This window comes from Manis pentadactyla, chromosome 12, assembly GCF_030020395.1.
Source record: "Manis pentadactyla isolate mManPen7 chromosome 12, mManPen7.hap1, whole genome shotgun sequence".
In the NCBI taxonomy this organism is placed as follows: domain Eukaryota; kingdom Metazoa; phylum Chordata; class Mammalia; order Pholidota; family Manidae; genus Manis; species Manis pentadactyla.
This window is the reverse complement of record NC_080030.1, coordinates 37,275,396-37,288,877: the sequence shown is the minus strand read 5'-3', so window position 1 is coordinate 37,288,877 and position 13,482 is coordinate 37,275,396. Positions and strand designations below refer to the sequence as shown.

The 13,482-nt window shown below is 46.3% G+C and overlaps 1 protein-coding gene across 1 annotated transcript in view; it reads left to right on the top strand.

The window, feature by feature from the left end:
* SNX9 (sorting nexin 9) overlaps positions 1-7,531 on the top strand; it is a 95,630-nt gene extending 88,099 nt beyond the window's left edge. The window contains exon 18 of the mRNA XM_036886726.2: positions 5,876-7,531. Coding sequence (XP_036742621.2) covers positions 5,876-5,923 — 48 coding nt within the window. The 3' untranslated portion in view covers positions 5,924-7,531. The remainder of the gene's footprint in view (positions 1-5,875) is intronic.
* The last annotated feature ends 5,951 nt before the right edge of the window (positions 7,532-13,482 follow it).

Sequence of the window (13,482 nt, the reverse complement as noted above, 5' to 3'; positions counted from 1 at the left end):
TCCGATATCAGTTCTAGTAGTTTTGGGGTGGAGTCTTTAGGGTTTTTTATGTACAGTATCATGTCATCTGCAAATAGTGACAGTTTAACTTCTTCTTTACCAATCTGGATTCCTTGTATTTCTTTATTTTGTCTGATTGCCGTGGCTAGGACCTCCAGTACTATGTTAAATAACAGTGGAGAGAGTGGGCATCCCTGTCTAGTTCCCGATCTCAGAGGAAATGCTTTCAGCTTCTCGCTGTTCAATATAATGTTGGCTGTGGGTTTATCATATATGGCCTTTATTATGTTGAGGTACTTGCCCTCTATTCCCATTTTGCTGAGAGTTTTTAACATGAATGGATGTTGAACTTTGTCAAATGCTTTTTCAGCATCTATGGAGATGATCATGTGGTTTTTGTCTTTCTTTTTGTTGATGTGGTGGATGATGTTGATGGACTTTCGAATGTTGTACCATCCTTGCATCCCTGGAATGAATCCCACTTGGTCATGGTGTATGATCCTTTTGATGTATTTTTGAATTCGGTTTGCTAATATTTTGTTGAGTATTTTTGCATCTACGTTCATCAGGGATATTGGTCTGTAGTTTTCTTTTTTGGTGGGGTCTTTGCCTGGTTTTGGTATTAGGGTGATGTTAGCTTCATAGAATGAGTTTGGGAGTATCCCCTCCTCCTCTATTTTTTGGAAAACTTTAAGGAGAATGGGTATTATGTCTTCCCTGTATGTCTGATAAAATTCCGAGGTAAATCCATCTGGCCCGGGGGTTTTGTTCTTTGGTAGTTTTTTGATTACCTCTTCAATTTCGTTGCTGGTAATTGGTCTGTTTAGATTTTCTGTTTCTTCCTGGGTCAATCTTGGAAGGTTATATTTTTCTAGGAAGTTGTCCATTTCTCCTAGGTTTTCCAGCTTGTTAGCATATAGGTTTTCATAGTATTCTCCAATAATTCTTTGCATTTCCGTGGGGTCCGTCGTGATTTTTCCTTTCTCGTTTCTGATACTGTTGATTTGTGTTGACTCTCTTTTCTTCTTAATAAGTCTGGCTAGAGGCTTATCTATTTTGTTTATTTTCTCGAAGAACCAGCTCTTGGTTTCATTGATTTTTGCTATTGTTTTATTCTTCTCAATTTTATTTATTTCTTCTCTGATCTTTATTATGTCCCTCCTTCTGCTGACCTTAGGCCTCATCTGTTCTTCTTTTTCCAATTTCGATAATTGTGACATTAGACCATTCATTTGGGATTGCTCTTCCTTTTTTAAATATGCTTGGATTGCTATATACTTTCCTCTTAAGACTGCTTTTGCTGTGTCCCACAGAAGTTGGGGCTTAGTGTTGTTGTTGTCATTTGTTTCCATATATTGCTGGATCTCCATTTTGATTTGGTCATTGATCCATTGATTATTTAGGAGCGTGTTGTTAAGCCTCCATGTGTTCGTGAGCCTCTTTGCTTTCTTTGTACAGTTTATTTCTAGTTTTATGCCTTTGTGGTCTGAAAAGTTGGTTGGTAGGATTTCAATCTTTTGGAATTTTCTGAGGCTCTTTTTGTGGCCTAGTATGTGGTCTATTCTGGAGAATGTTCCATGTGCACTTGAGAAGAATGTATATCCCGCTGCTTTTGGATGTAGAGTTCTATAGATGTCTATTAGGTCCATCTGCTCTACTGTGTTGTTCAGTGCTTCCGTGTCCTTACTTATTTTCTGCCCAGTGGATCTATCCTTTGGGGTGAGTGGTGTGTTGAAGTCTCCTAGAATGAATGCATTGCAGTCTATATCCCCCTTTAGTTCTGTTAGTATTTGTTTCACATATGCTGGTGCTCCTGTGTTGGGTGCATATATATTTAGAATGGTTATATCCTCTTGTTTGACTGAGCCCTTTATCATTATGTAGTGTCCTTCTTTATCTCTTGTTACTTTCTTTGTTTTGAAGTCTATTTTGTCTGATATTAGTACTGCAACCCCTGCTTTCTTCTCACTGTTGTTTGCTTGAAATATGTTTTTCCATCCCTTGACTTTTAGTCTGTACATGTCTTTGGGTTTGAGGTGAGTTTCTTGTAAGCAGCATATAGATGGGTCTTGCTTTTTTATCCATTCTATTACTCTGTGTCTTTTGATTGGTGCATTCAACCCATTAACATTTAGGGTGACTATTGAAAGATATGTACTTATTGCCATTGCAGGCTTTAAATTCGTGGTTACCAAAGGTTCAAGGTTAGCCTCTTTACTATCTTACTGCCTAACTTAGCTCGCTTATTGAGCTGTTATATACACTGTCTGGAGATTCTTTTCTTCTCTCCCTTCTTGTTCCTCCTCCTCGATTCTTCATATGTTGGGTGTTTTGTGCTGTGCTCTTCCTAGGAGTGCTCCCATCTAGAGCAGTCCCTGTAAGATGTTCTGTAGAGGTGGTTTGTGGAAAGCAAATTCCCTCAGCTTTTGTTTGTCTGGGAATTGTTTAATCCCACCGTCATATTTGAATGATAGTCGTGCTGGATACAGTATCCTTGGTTCAAGGCCCTTCTGTTTCATTGTATTAAATATATCATGCCATTCTCTTCTGGCCTGTAGGGTTTCTGTTGAGAAATCTGACGTTAGCCTGATGGGTTTCCCTTTATAGGTGACCTTTTTCTCTCTAGCTGCCTTTAACACTCTTTCCTTGTCCTTGATCTTTGCCATTTTAATTATTATGTGTCTTGGTGTTGCCCTTCTTGGATCCTTTCTGTTGGGGGTTCTGTGTATTTCCGTGGTCTGTTTGATTACTTCCTCCCCCAGTGTGGGGAAGTTTTCAGCAATTATTTCTTCTAAGATACTTTCCATCTCTTTGCCTCTCTCCTCTTCTTCTGGGACCCCTATAATACGGATATTGCTCCTTTTAGATTGGTCACACAGTTCTCTTAATATTGTTTCATTCCTGGAGATCCTTTTGTCTCTCTCTATGTCAGCTTCCATGCGTTCCTGTTCTCTGATTTCAATTCCATCAATGGCCTCTTGCATTCTATCCATTCTGCTTATAAACCCTTCCAGAGTTTGTTTCATTTCTGCGATCTCCTTTCTGGCATCTGTGATCTCTTTCCGGACTTCATCCCATTTTTCTTGCGTATTTCTCTGCATCTCTGTCAGCATGTTTATGATTCTTATTTTGAATTCTTTGTCAGGAAGACTGGTTAGGTCTGTCTCCTTCTCTGGTGTTGTCTCTGTGATCTTTGTCTGCCTGTAGCTTTGCCTTTTCATGGTGATAGGAATAGTCTGCAGAACTGGGACGAGTGACGGCTGGAAGGACTTCCTTTCTTGTTGGTTTGTGGCCCTCCTCTCCTGGGAGAACAGCGGCCTCTAGTGGCTTGTGCTGCGCAGCTGCGCGCAGACAGGGCTTCTGCTTCCTGCCCGGCTGCTATGGAGTTAATCTCCGCTGTTGCTGTGGGCGTGGCCTGGCTCGGGCAGCTACTCCAAAATGGTGGAGTCGCGTTGGAGCAGGAGCTGCTGGGAGGCTATTTATCTCCGTAAGGGGCCTCCCTGCTCCCTGCAGCCCAGGGGTTAGGGTGCCCAGAGATCCCGGATTCCCTACCTCTGGATTAAGTGGCCCGCCCTGCCCCTTTAAGACTTCCAAAAGGCACCCGCCAAAACAAAACAACGACCACAAAAAAAAACAAAAAAACAAAAACAAAAATTAAATTAAATTAAAAAAAAAAAAGGTGGTCGTTCGTTTTTCTTTATTCTCCGGTGCCAGCCTCAGGCCTCTGCTCACCGGTCTTTCTGCCCTGTTTCCCTAATATTGGGGTCCCTGTCCCTTTAAGACTTCCAAAAAGCGCTCGCCAAAACAAAGCAGCAAAAAAGCAAAAAAAAAAAAAAAATGGTCGCGCGCTTTTGTTATGTCCTCTGTCGCCCAGCCTCCAGTGCCTGCTCACTGTTCTTGCTGTCCTGTTTTCCCAGTATCGAGGGCCCTGCACTCTGGCCCGGATGGCTGTGGCTGGGTGTTCGGCAGCCCTGGGCTCCGTCTCCCTCCCGCTCTGCCTGCTCTTCTCCCGCCGGGAGCTGGGGGGAGGGGCGCTCGGCTCCCGCGGGGCCGGGGCTTGTATCTTACCCCCTTCGCGAGGCGCTGGGTTCTCTCAGGTGTGGATGTGGTCTGGATATTGTCCTGTGTCCTCTGGTCTTTATTCTAGGAAGGGTTGTCTTTGTTATATTTTCATAGATATATGTTGTTTTGGGAGGAGATTTCCGCTGCTCTACTCACGCCGCCATCTTCCGCCCCCTTGTCCCGTTGGTGTTTTTTTTAATCCTCAGTGCTAAGTCAAAGGAGGCTAAATATTGAGCAGGGGTCTTTTAATCTCTTTTAATTATATCTGCCTTTTCCTTTTTTAATAACACTGGGTTTAAAAAGGATTTCTTTTGAAGAAGAAGGGGTATTGGAAGCTAGCTGTGAGTCCCCAAGAAGTGCTTAGTGGGGCTGCGTCCCCTTCCCCACGTGCGCGCTCTGCTGAATGAGAGGAGGCCCCTACCGCCCGCAGGCTCTCAGCTTCTCAGCTGGCTCCTGGCAGCGGCAGGAGGCACCCCAGGCAGTCTTTGTGATTGAGGTTTCATGGTGTCCCAAAGGAACTGCAAAGAGAAAACAAGAGAGAGAAACATTAAATGTTTTCATTCAGAAACAATAGTAAAAGCATAAGCTTTTGTACTTTGCCTAGTAATTTTGTTTCCCCAGAGTGTGCAGAAAACAAAGATCTAGCCTGAAGTGGAAACCCAGAAATCTGAAGACAAGTTCTGTCACATCATAATTGGCCATGTGCTGGCTGCCAAGTTTCTAAGTTTTCTACCATTTCCATGGTTTCATCTCATGTTTGCTCAGGAATAATGGTGGGCATGCCCCAAACTCACAGGCACGCATGTGTCATCTTTGGCCTAGACACCACCAAAATGTTCATCTCCACGGAGGATTCTTGGAAGGAGCTCTGATTGGTGTGCTTAGTGCAGTGCACAGACGGGATTCCCCGCAGTCTCCCGCCTTCCCGGCTGGGTCCCGCGCTGACTGCGCGCTCCACCCCGGCCCGAGCCCTTGTCCCTGAGCCTCTTATGATGTGTTAGAATCACAGGCTACGTTTGTTCTGTGTGAGAAAATAATTGAAAGGCAGCTTGGGAGTTCTGATGATGTTGATTGATTCATTAAATAATTTTCAAGCCCACGTGAGGTTTAATTATCAAAGACATTGTAATTCAATAAAGAAGCTCACATTTAATCACTGTCTTTGCTAAATCTAACATAGTTTATGAGAAACTAACCCTTAGATATTAAAATTTGCCTCTTTGCTCATGAAGCAAACATTTATTGAGTAGCTATTGTATACTGAGCACTTTTCCAGATGCTTAGGCTCCCAGGACGATTAAGCCTCTGTGTCCTTTGGGAGCGTGTGGTCTCCCAGGGGGAAGCACAGGGATGTGGTCATGACCGCTGGCAGCCTTAGCTTCATGATGAAGGTGCAGACTGTCTACACTGCAGCGGGCGTGGTCGGGGAGGCCGGCTAGCCGAGTCTCACGAGTCCGCAGGTGTCCAGGAAGGCAGGGAACCTAGGCAAGCATGACAGCCGGGTCCACCCCACTCGCTGGAGGAAAAGTGGGGAGTCTGGAAGAGCTGCGGCGCAGAGAGGCGGGGGCGCGCGCCGGAGAGGCACGGGGCTTCCTGCAGGCCTGGGCCCCCCCTTCGGGAGCGCCACCAGGGCTTGAGGGCTCCTCGGGCAGTGTGGAAGCTGGGTCGGTGCCGGAAGAAACTGGAGGCATAGACCAAGGTTAAAGACTGACATTTTTATGTTTAACTCAAAGGGATGGAAATAATAGTATGCTATGAAGTCTTAGTGGGATTGCTATCTCAAAATTGCTTGTTTGTTTATTTATTTCACCAGATTGCAGAAAAGCTGAGGCAGGCCCTCAGCCGCTTCCCGGTTATGTAGAATAAAATGGACACCAAGAAACGCCGAAGTGCTTCTTTCTGACTTGGGGCAGTGCAGTCTAATTCTACACCCCTATCATCGAGAGCAAAAAAGAAAGAAAACCAAAAAGAAATAGAGTTGCAAAAAACTGCATTTACTTTCCTAACCTGGCTAAAGTCATCTGTTACTTCAGGAGAGTCCCCTTTTGGTCATCTCCACGTCCACTGCTTAAACCAATGGGAATTGTCTCTGTTTTTGGAAAGTACTTTACAATTAGCAGAATTTTGAATGGAAAATTAGGGGTTTCTCCCACTGATATTTTACATAAAATTGTAATTTATAAGTCACCCACAATCTTGCAGTTCTTACCCAGTGTCAGATAATTACTAATTGCTTTCTTAGAAATATGAAATATGCCAGAATAAAAAATACATATATGTTTGTATATTTTTATAACTCTTTTCAGTCCTTTGGAATCCTATATATTTAGAAAATCTACATGCCTTTCACTGACATATTTATGACTCAAGTGCTTACGTTTCAGGAGAGAGGAGGCCAAGCGGAGCCCCCAGGGCCTCAGGCACCCTCACATGCCTGTCAGCGGGCTTCCTGTGGCCCCCGAGGGCGCAGCCTGGCAGAACCCTACAGCCAGACTCGCCTGCGCAGCTCCCGTCAGCAGCGTACCTTCCATGAGGAGGGCCTGCTCTCCCGGCATTCTTTGCCAAGCCTGCCTGCAGCTGCGCTTTATGCTAAACGGCATGTGGTGGAAGTGCTGACCGCTTGCAGGGCGGGCTCCTGGGCTCTCGGCAGGGCAGGCACGCTCCTGTGGACCCTCCCCATCTCCAGGGTCTTGTCTTCAGCTGTTGAGTCAGACAGGAGAAATGCCGTGAGAGAATGAGCGCCACTTGACTTGGATTGTACACAAGTGGGCCAGTTGGTATCATCTGAAAAGATAAAAACACAGTTTAGTAAACCTTTCCCATCCCCACCAAATGGAAAATCCAGGGACTGATAAGGGTGGCAGCCTGAATAACATGCAGTAATGCTCAGAGCTTTTATGTTTAAGAAAAAGTACTGAGTGATGTCCTTCTGTTCTGTGTCCTGAACTGCAGACAGAATTATTCAGATCACTAGTACTTGATTGAGTTAATGGCATAAAGCAAAACATATCTTTGTAGACTGTCAGCTTTTAATCTGAACGCTCACAGACACTGTCTTACTCCTGCAGACGAGTTTGTCCAACTGCCACAGTTGCCTTACATTATCTCTCCTGCTTTCATTTTTCTGACCTAATAATTATATTATAGAAAACGGAAGGTTTGGGCCGGCATAAATAAAGTGAAACCAAAAATAAGTAGAAGAGGAAATCATGTGAACCTGAATATGAGAACTGCTTGGTCTTTAATATCACGGGTTTTTGTTAATGTTTTATAAGTAATTTTCCCTACTTGATTTTTCTTTTATAAAATCTCGTAGAACAGTGTTTATGATACAGCCCTTTAATATATGTACAAATTGTAAAGACTATGTATAAATGTTTTACACAAATGTTAAAAGCATGTAGAAGCCAACATATAAATAAATTGTTAAAAACTGTACAGTAAATTCTCAAAGCACTTTTTCAAAACACTTTTTGGTGTTTTTGTGTGATTTTTCTTTTTTCTTTTTTTTTTTTGTAATTGCTTCTCATTGCTAGCTGCTGAAAATCATCCAGGTAATGAATTTTTCTCTAAAACTTACTTCTCCTGACATGAACTAATAATTCTAATTGTAAAGACAGTTATCAATCCTAGAAGCATGTCGTATGCCCTGAATAGCTGTAAGAAACGCTGATGCTCATGCCCTCTGTGTTGGGGCTGTAGAGAAGCAACCTAAAAGGTGTGTATATATATTCCTTAAGTGAAGTTCACTGTGCTTGACATCCCGTAACTTAATTCTGTGGTGTAAAAATCTAATGTTAAACAGTAAGAATAAGAGAGAAAGGAAAGCTGTTTGCTTTACACAAACACACAGGTGTACATAACAAAATCCGGAGGAATACTCGTGACAGTTAAAGTCCTCATTTCTGTAACTTGTCCTGTGGCCATAACTATTTCTACCTACTTTATTGCACTGCCCAGTCCACGTTCCCTTTGCCCTCAGCAAGCAGCTCAGTTGGCTGTGGTTCTTTGCCCGCTGGGAGGAGTTCCATTGGCCGCGTCCTTCAGGGGCACCCCAGGGAGGGGCTGTGTGTGCAGCTGTCCCTTGGGAGGTACCTGTGCCTCCTCAGGACCATCTGTAAACCGGGCCGCATCTCCTCTCCTGTCGGCTGATGGTGGGAACGCCCCGTGGGGCTCTGGCTGCAGGAGGCGCCGAAGCAGGAGTGGGGACCCTGGGCACCTGGGCCACTGCTTCATGAATTACTCGGGCCTTCAGGCCTGCCCGGGTCAGGACCCATGCACCACTCCCACCTGATGATGGCTGCTGCCACGCACACCCAGCTTCATGGCGTAGTGGGTCAGGTAACACCCAGTCCGTGATGGGCAGCCCATGTCACGTGGTCACTTGGGGACCCCTGGGTAAGCTGTCAGTCTACTAACCCAGCAGCAGGCCATGAGCTGTTGCTCAAAAGGAGAGTAGTTTTCAGTGGAGGATGGAGGGCTTTGCTCCAAAGTCCCAAGGGCCTGCCCTGGTATTTACGTCTAGGGCCCCGCTGAAGGCTCTGCACGGCATCCCTAGCTGCCCCCGACGCCTCAAGGGCTGCTGGATCTGCCACATCACCCGGCCCAGCAGCTGGGCTGCATGCACAGCAGCTTCGATCTGCTGCAGCGCCTTCTCTTTCCCCACATCAAATATCTGGACATCCTGTGGCTTAGTGAAGTTGATAGAGAAAAGCCATCACACCCAGTGTCCACCTCGCATGTATTCTGATTTGACTAGTCTGAGAAAGGGCCCAGGAATAAGAAAAGGAATCTAAGCAAAGATATCAAAACAATGGAGGCTGACTGTGAGCTAGGAAAAAGCCAAGGGAATGTGGGAGAAAGTGGAAAGTCTGTCACTGGATGCTGATACCAAGCAGACTGTCCAAGTGGCAGCATTTAAATGACGGTGTATATTTCATTCTCTGTGGATTTAACACATAGTGCTTATATGTTGCTATTTTGATTTTTTAATTATTTGTATCAACCTTTAGATATCACAGATGAACTGTAATTATAGAATGTTGACAATGTAACAATAGGTAAGGAGAGGAGAGGTAAAGGCACAGTGGAAGAAAAGTCAGTCCGCTTGAGCAAAGGACACTGGAGCCGTCTGGGGTGTGGATGGGGAGTTCGAAGACCTCTCAGCAACTTTCAGAAATGCACAGAACTGTTACTGCAGTCACCGTGATGTACAGCCAAGTTTGAATGCTTTTGGCAATTCAAAGGGCAGCAGCAAGTGTGTGCAAAGACCATTAAACCTCTGGGGAGAAGATTGTTTAGCTTTGGAGTCAACAGTAAGTTCAAAGGTTTTTAGGTGGGAATTCATGTCCATATCTTAAGCAAAAAAAAAAGTCATTGTAAAGTTCCATTCAGCAATCAGTCCGTAGGATTTGCAGAACTCTGTGGAGAGAAACAGGTAATGTGTGACCCCGTGTCCAGGAACCTGGGCTATACAAAATCAACTGCTTCTAAGTTTTGAGTAATAATTGTTTCAAGGGTTGAGGGCTTCCCACCCACCAGGCTCAGCTCCAGGAACTGCCCTGCACAGGGGGTGCCTGGAGCCGAGCAGGGGAAGTCCACTGGGGTGGAGTTGGTGGTTGAGTCACAAATTCTGGAGAAAAGCCACTGACTTAACTGAAAATGTTGGTTTGCCAGCAAGCCAGAGTCATGCGCGTCTCTGTGTGTAAAATGTTGTCACAGCATCTGGTGTTGAATATGGACACAGTGGCCACCCACAGGCAAAGGGGAGCACACGGCCCCGTCTGTTGTCCTAACAGCAGTGGCTCTCAGCCAGGGGGGCCTCCAGGAGATGCTGGGCAATGTCCGGAGACACTGAAGAGGTTATGTCATCTGGTGGATAGGAGAGATGCCACTGAGCACAGTCCAGTGTACAGAACAGCCCCCACAATAACAGATGATCCACCCGTAATGTCAACAGTACCAAAGCTGAGAAACCCCACTTCAGAGCAAACAATTACTGTTTGCCTGGGACTCAGTTGGTGATTTCAGATACATACAGAAGGTGCTCAATAAATGCATGTGGACAAGGATAAAAAGCTATTACCAATAAAATCTAAAAGAAGAGCCCAGGGTAGTGCTGGAATAGAGGGCCACAGGGGAAGATCTAAAGCTGCAGGTGCAGGTCATGGCCCAGGAGGCGGGACATGGACTGGGTTCCTCTAGTGGTTCTCTGAGGACATGATTATGTGAACTTTATTATAAAGCTATATTTTTATGAATGTTTTAAACAATGAGCTTGTATAATAATTTTTTTAAATTGTCTTATCTGTTAGAACAATTTAGTTTCCCAACTAACACTCATTAGTACCGATGTACTGACTCCCTCCACACATACCAGATTTCAGGTCAACCCTGTGACTCAGGAGTCAAGTTTGAGGACCCCCCTTCCAGGAGGAAACCCTGGTGATAAGAAAGCATCTGAATTGGGAGCTGGAGCCCTGGGACCTGATTCCCAGTCTGATGCCAACGTCTGTCACCTTGAACAAGTCCTGTAAGCTCTCCAGACCTCAGTCGCCCACTCTGTGGAGTCCCAGCATGGGAACAGATGCACCCCAAGGCCCTTCCCAGCCCTGAAACCCCCCTTAGTCCCTTACAGAAGGGCAGGGTGGGGACTCAGGCCCACGGCCTCCTGGCTTCAGCTGGGGGTAGCACCTCTCTGGTACAGCCAAGCTGGGGCTGCCTCCCAAGGGACCCCTATGGGACACAGTCCCAGTGAGTTTAAGGGCAGGATGTGTCCCAAGCTTGCTGCTTTCATCACTCATCCACCCTGCCAATTCAATAGCAGAACCCAGGCACTGGGGTGCACCAGGCGCATCTCACCTGGCAGGAGAGAAAGGTGAGCTTCAGAGTAGATGTGAGCCAGGTGAATGTCAGGATGCCCTTTTAATCCCACAAACCTTCCTGACCTCAAAGCGGGCATCAAGCATGAACCGGCTCCCACAGCAGTGAGTGGGCTGAGGTGCGGGTGTAACTCCTCTGCAAGAGTTGCTCACTGTTCTCAGAGGGAAGTCAAAGCCCAGGAGTGGCACCCTCGGCTCCAGGCCTCCCCAGCCCCTAGAGGTTCACCAGCAAGTATTACTCATTTTTTTGCCTTGAGAAACTGATCCCCCACAAAATATGAGGGACTTCTGTGATGTTTCTCCTTCTCAAAGTAGGTGTCAGCTGGACAGCACCAAGGCTCTAGAACCCACTGCTAGTGCCTGCAGCCTCTCAGAGAATCGAAATTGGCCGAGACTTGGAGAGCTTATTATATGAACATTAAATCCAACATCATGACGTGATGTTCTTTGGCAGGAAAACCAACCTGAAGCATGCAACAGACCTCGAGTGAAGACCTGCCCTTGTTAAGATTGCTCCCTGGAGCTGGAGGCAGCCCTCAGATAGATGCCAGCCATGCCTGCTCCCCACTTCTCACTCCTGATTGGTCCAATGTAGGTGATGTTTAAATTGATTCTGCTCTCTGATTGGCACTGTATATTTTTGGCCATCAGATAACAATGGTCTTCTATTTTGCTTCCTAGCCATCAGATGAAATAATGCTCATGTGAAGATGGGAAAGGGTGATTAATAGTGGAAGGGTGAGGAGAGAGTGTGCCTGGGACCCTGTAGAGTACCAGCTGTGTCCAGGTCTTCTCCATCACCTTCCCACACAGATCAGGAAACAATCTCAGGCTAAATTCAATTCATTCCTTCATTTAGTCAATGTCGGCTATTACACTTAGTGATTCACCTGGACTTCGAGGAGATGCCATGTCTTAGCCACAGAGGACCACTGTCAGCAGAAGGCACAACATGCAGGGAAGCCACCAGGCAGGAGGCACAAGCTGGATACAGGACCTGATGGGCCGTGTGGCAGGAGCAAGGGCGTGCGGCCTGGGCTTCTGACTGGCAAGCCTGGCCTTCCTCCTGGAGGAGCCAGAGCTGTGGCTGGATCTGCATTTCTAATGGGAGACAAGCTTGAGTCCCTAGTATGGGGGTTCCTGTCTGAGGGCCCGGCCACACGCTCTCATACTAGCTGGTGACTCTGGCCTGTCTCCAGGCCTGTGTGTTCTGGGGCTTCTTTGGCCTGTTGATTTCTCAGGGTTGTATCATTATCCTCCCAGATTTTCCCCACATGGAGGCATATGGTAGCCAGCCTGTCTTGTCTTTCTGGGGAGCTCCCTGCAGATCTCCACAACACAAAAACTGTCCCCCACCCACCTTAGCTCTTCTCTCCTGTACCCTGCCTCCAAGTCCTACCCACCTTCTTCCTCATCCTGTGCTGGAACTGGAGGCTGCATTCAGGCATTAGCCTGGCCCCCTCCTGCGCTCGCCTTGTTTGATTCTCTTCTCTTCATGATCGGCGGGTCCTGCACCTCCTGTTGTCTAATGTCTGAAACCAGTTTTCCTACACTCGATCCATTGTTCACTTTAAGGAAAGCTAAACTGGCCTCTATTATGCCATCATGGCTAGCAGTGGAAAACCTATCATTTATTTTTAAGATGTAAGGTGGGGTAGTTTTCCCATTCACAGAGAAGATCTTCACACACACATTCCTCAAAACTCATTTTAGTTTTCAAGCACATACCAGTCATCCCTGCAGTAGACAACTGCCATCATCATTCAGTCCTCACCTGCTCTGGGCCCTCCGGGGAACCGTGCCTCCCAAGCACCCTAAAATAAGGCATCACTATGTGACTTGCACTGGTCAAATAAATGTAGTTGGGAGAAATGGTGCCCTTCCAGGTGGAAGCACATCAAGGCTGGCATTGATCTCTCCAGCTCTTCAGTTCCACAGTGACAATGGGCATAAGTGTTGACATCAGGGGCCAGAGGGTCTCAGCAGCCTAGAACACTGGGCCGCGCGGAGTGGGGTGATGGCCTAGAGAGCCACTGGCCCTCACGGCAGAATTCCCAGAGTAAGAAATCCCCTGTCCTGCGGAGCCACTGAGCCCGGGAGTTGTTTTTTGTGCAGCCACCCACACATAGCCTATCCTGACCGTATACGCCCCTTTACTAAGCCGGAGTAAGTCACCCTGACCCTAAACAGGTGTCAAAAAATATGTTGGCTCAGTGAATATTTGAAAATGCACCATTTGGAAAACTATTGACTCACCATAAAATCAAGAGCAGGAAGAAGCAAAACACAGCAAAATTTTACAAAAGCAAACAACCCATTTTTGTGAGATGGAGTTCTTGTGTTGATATGTTTAACCCACCCCCGGATGCATCAGCCCGTTGTGGGCTTACTCTTCCCTTGCCGCTCATCTGAACAGGGTGGAAAGGAACGGCGTAAATGGTTCATATGCATCTATGAGGAGAAGAACTGGCCCCTGAGGAATGAAAATTTTGCTTTGAGTCCCCTTCAGTTCTTGATCCTCTTCTTTTACATTATGTTA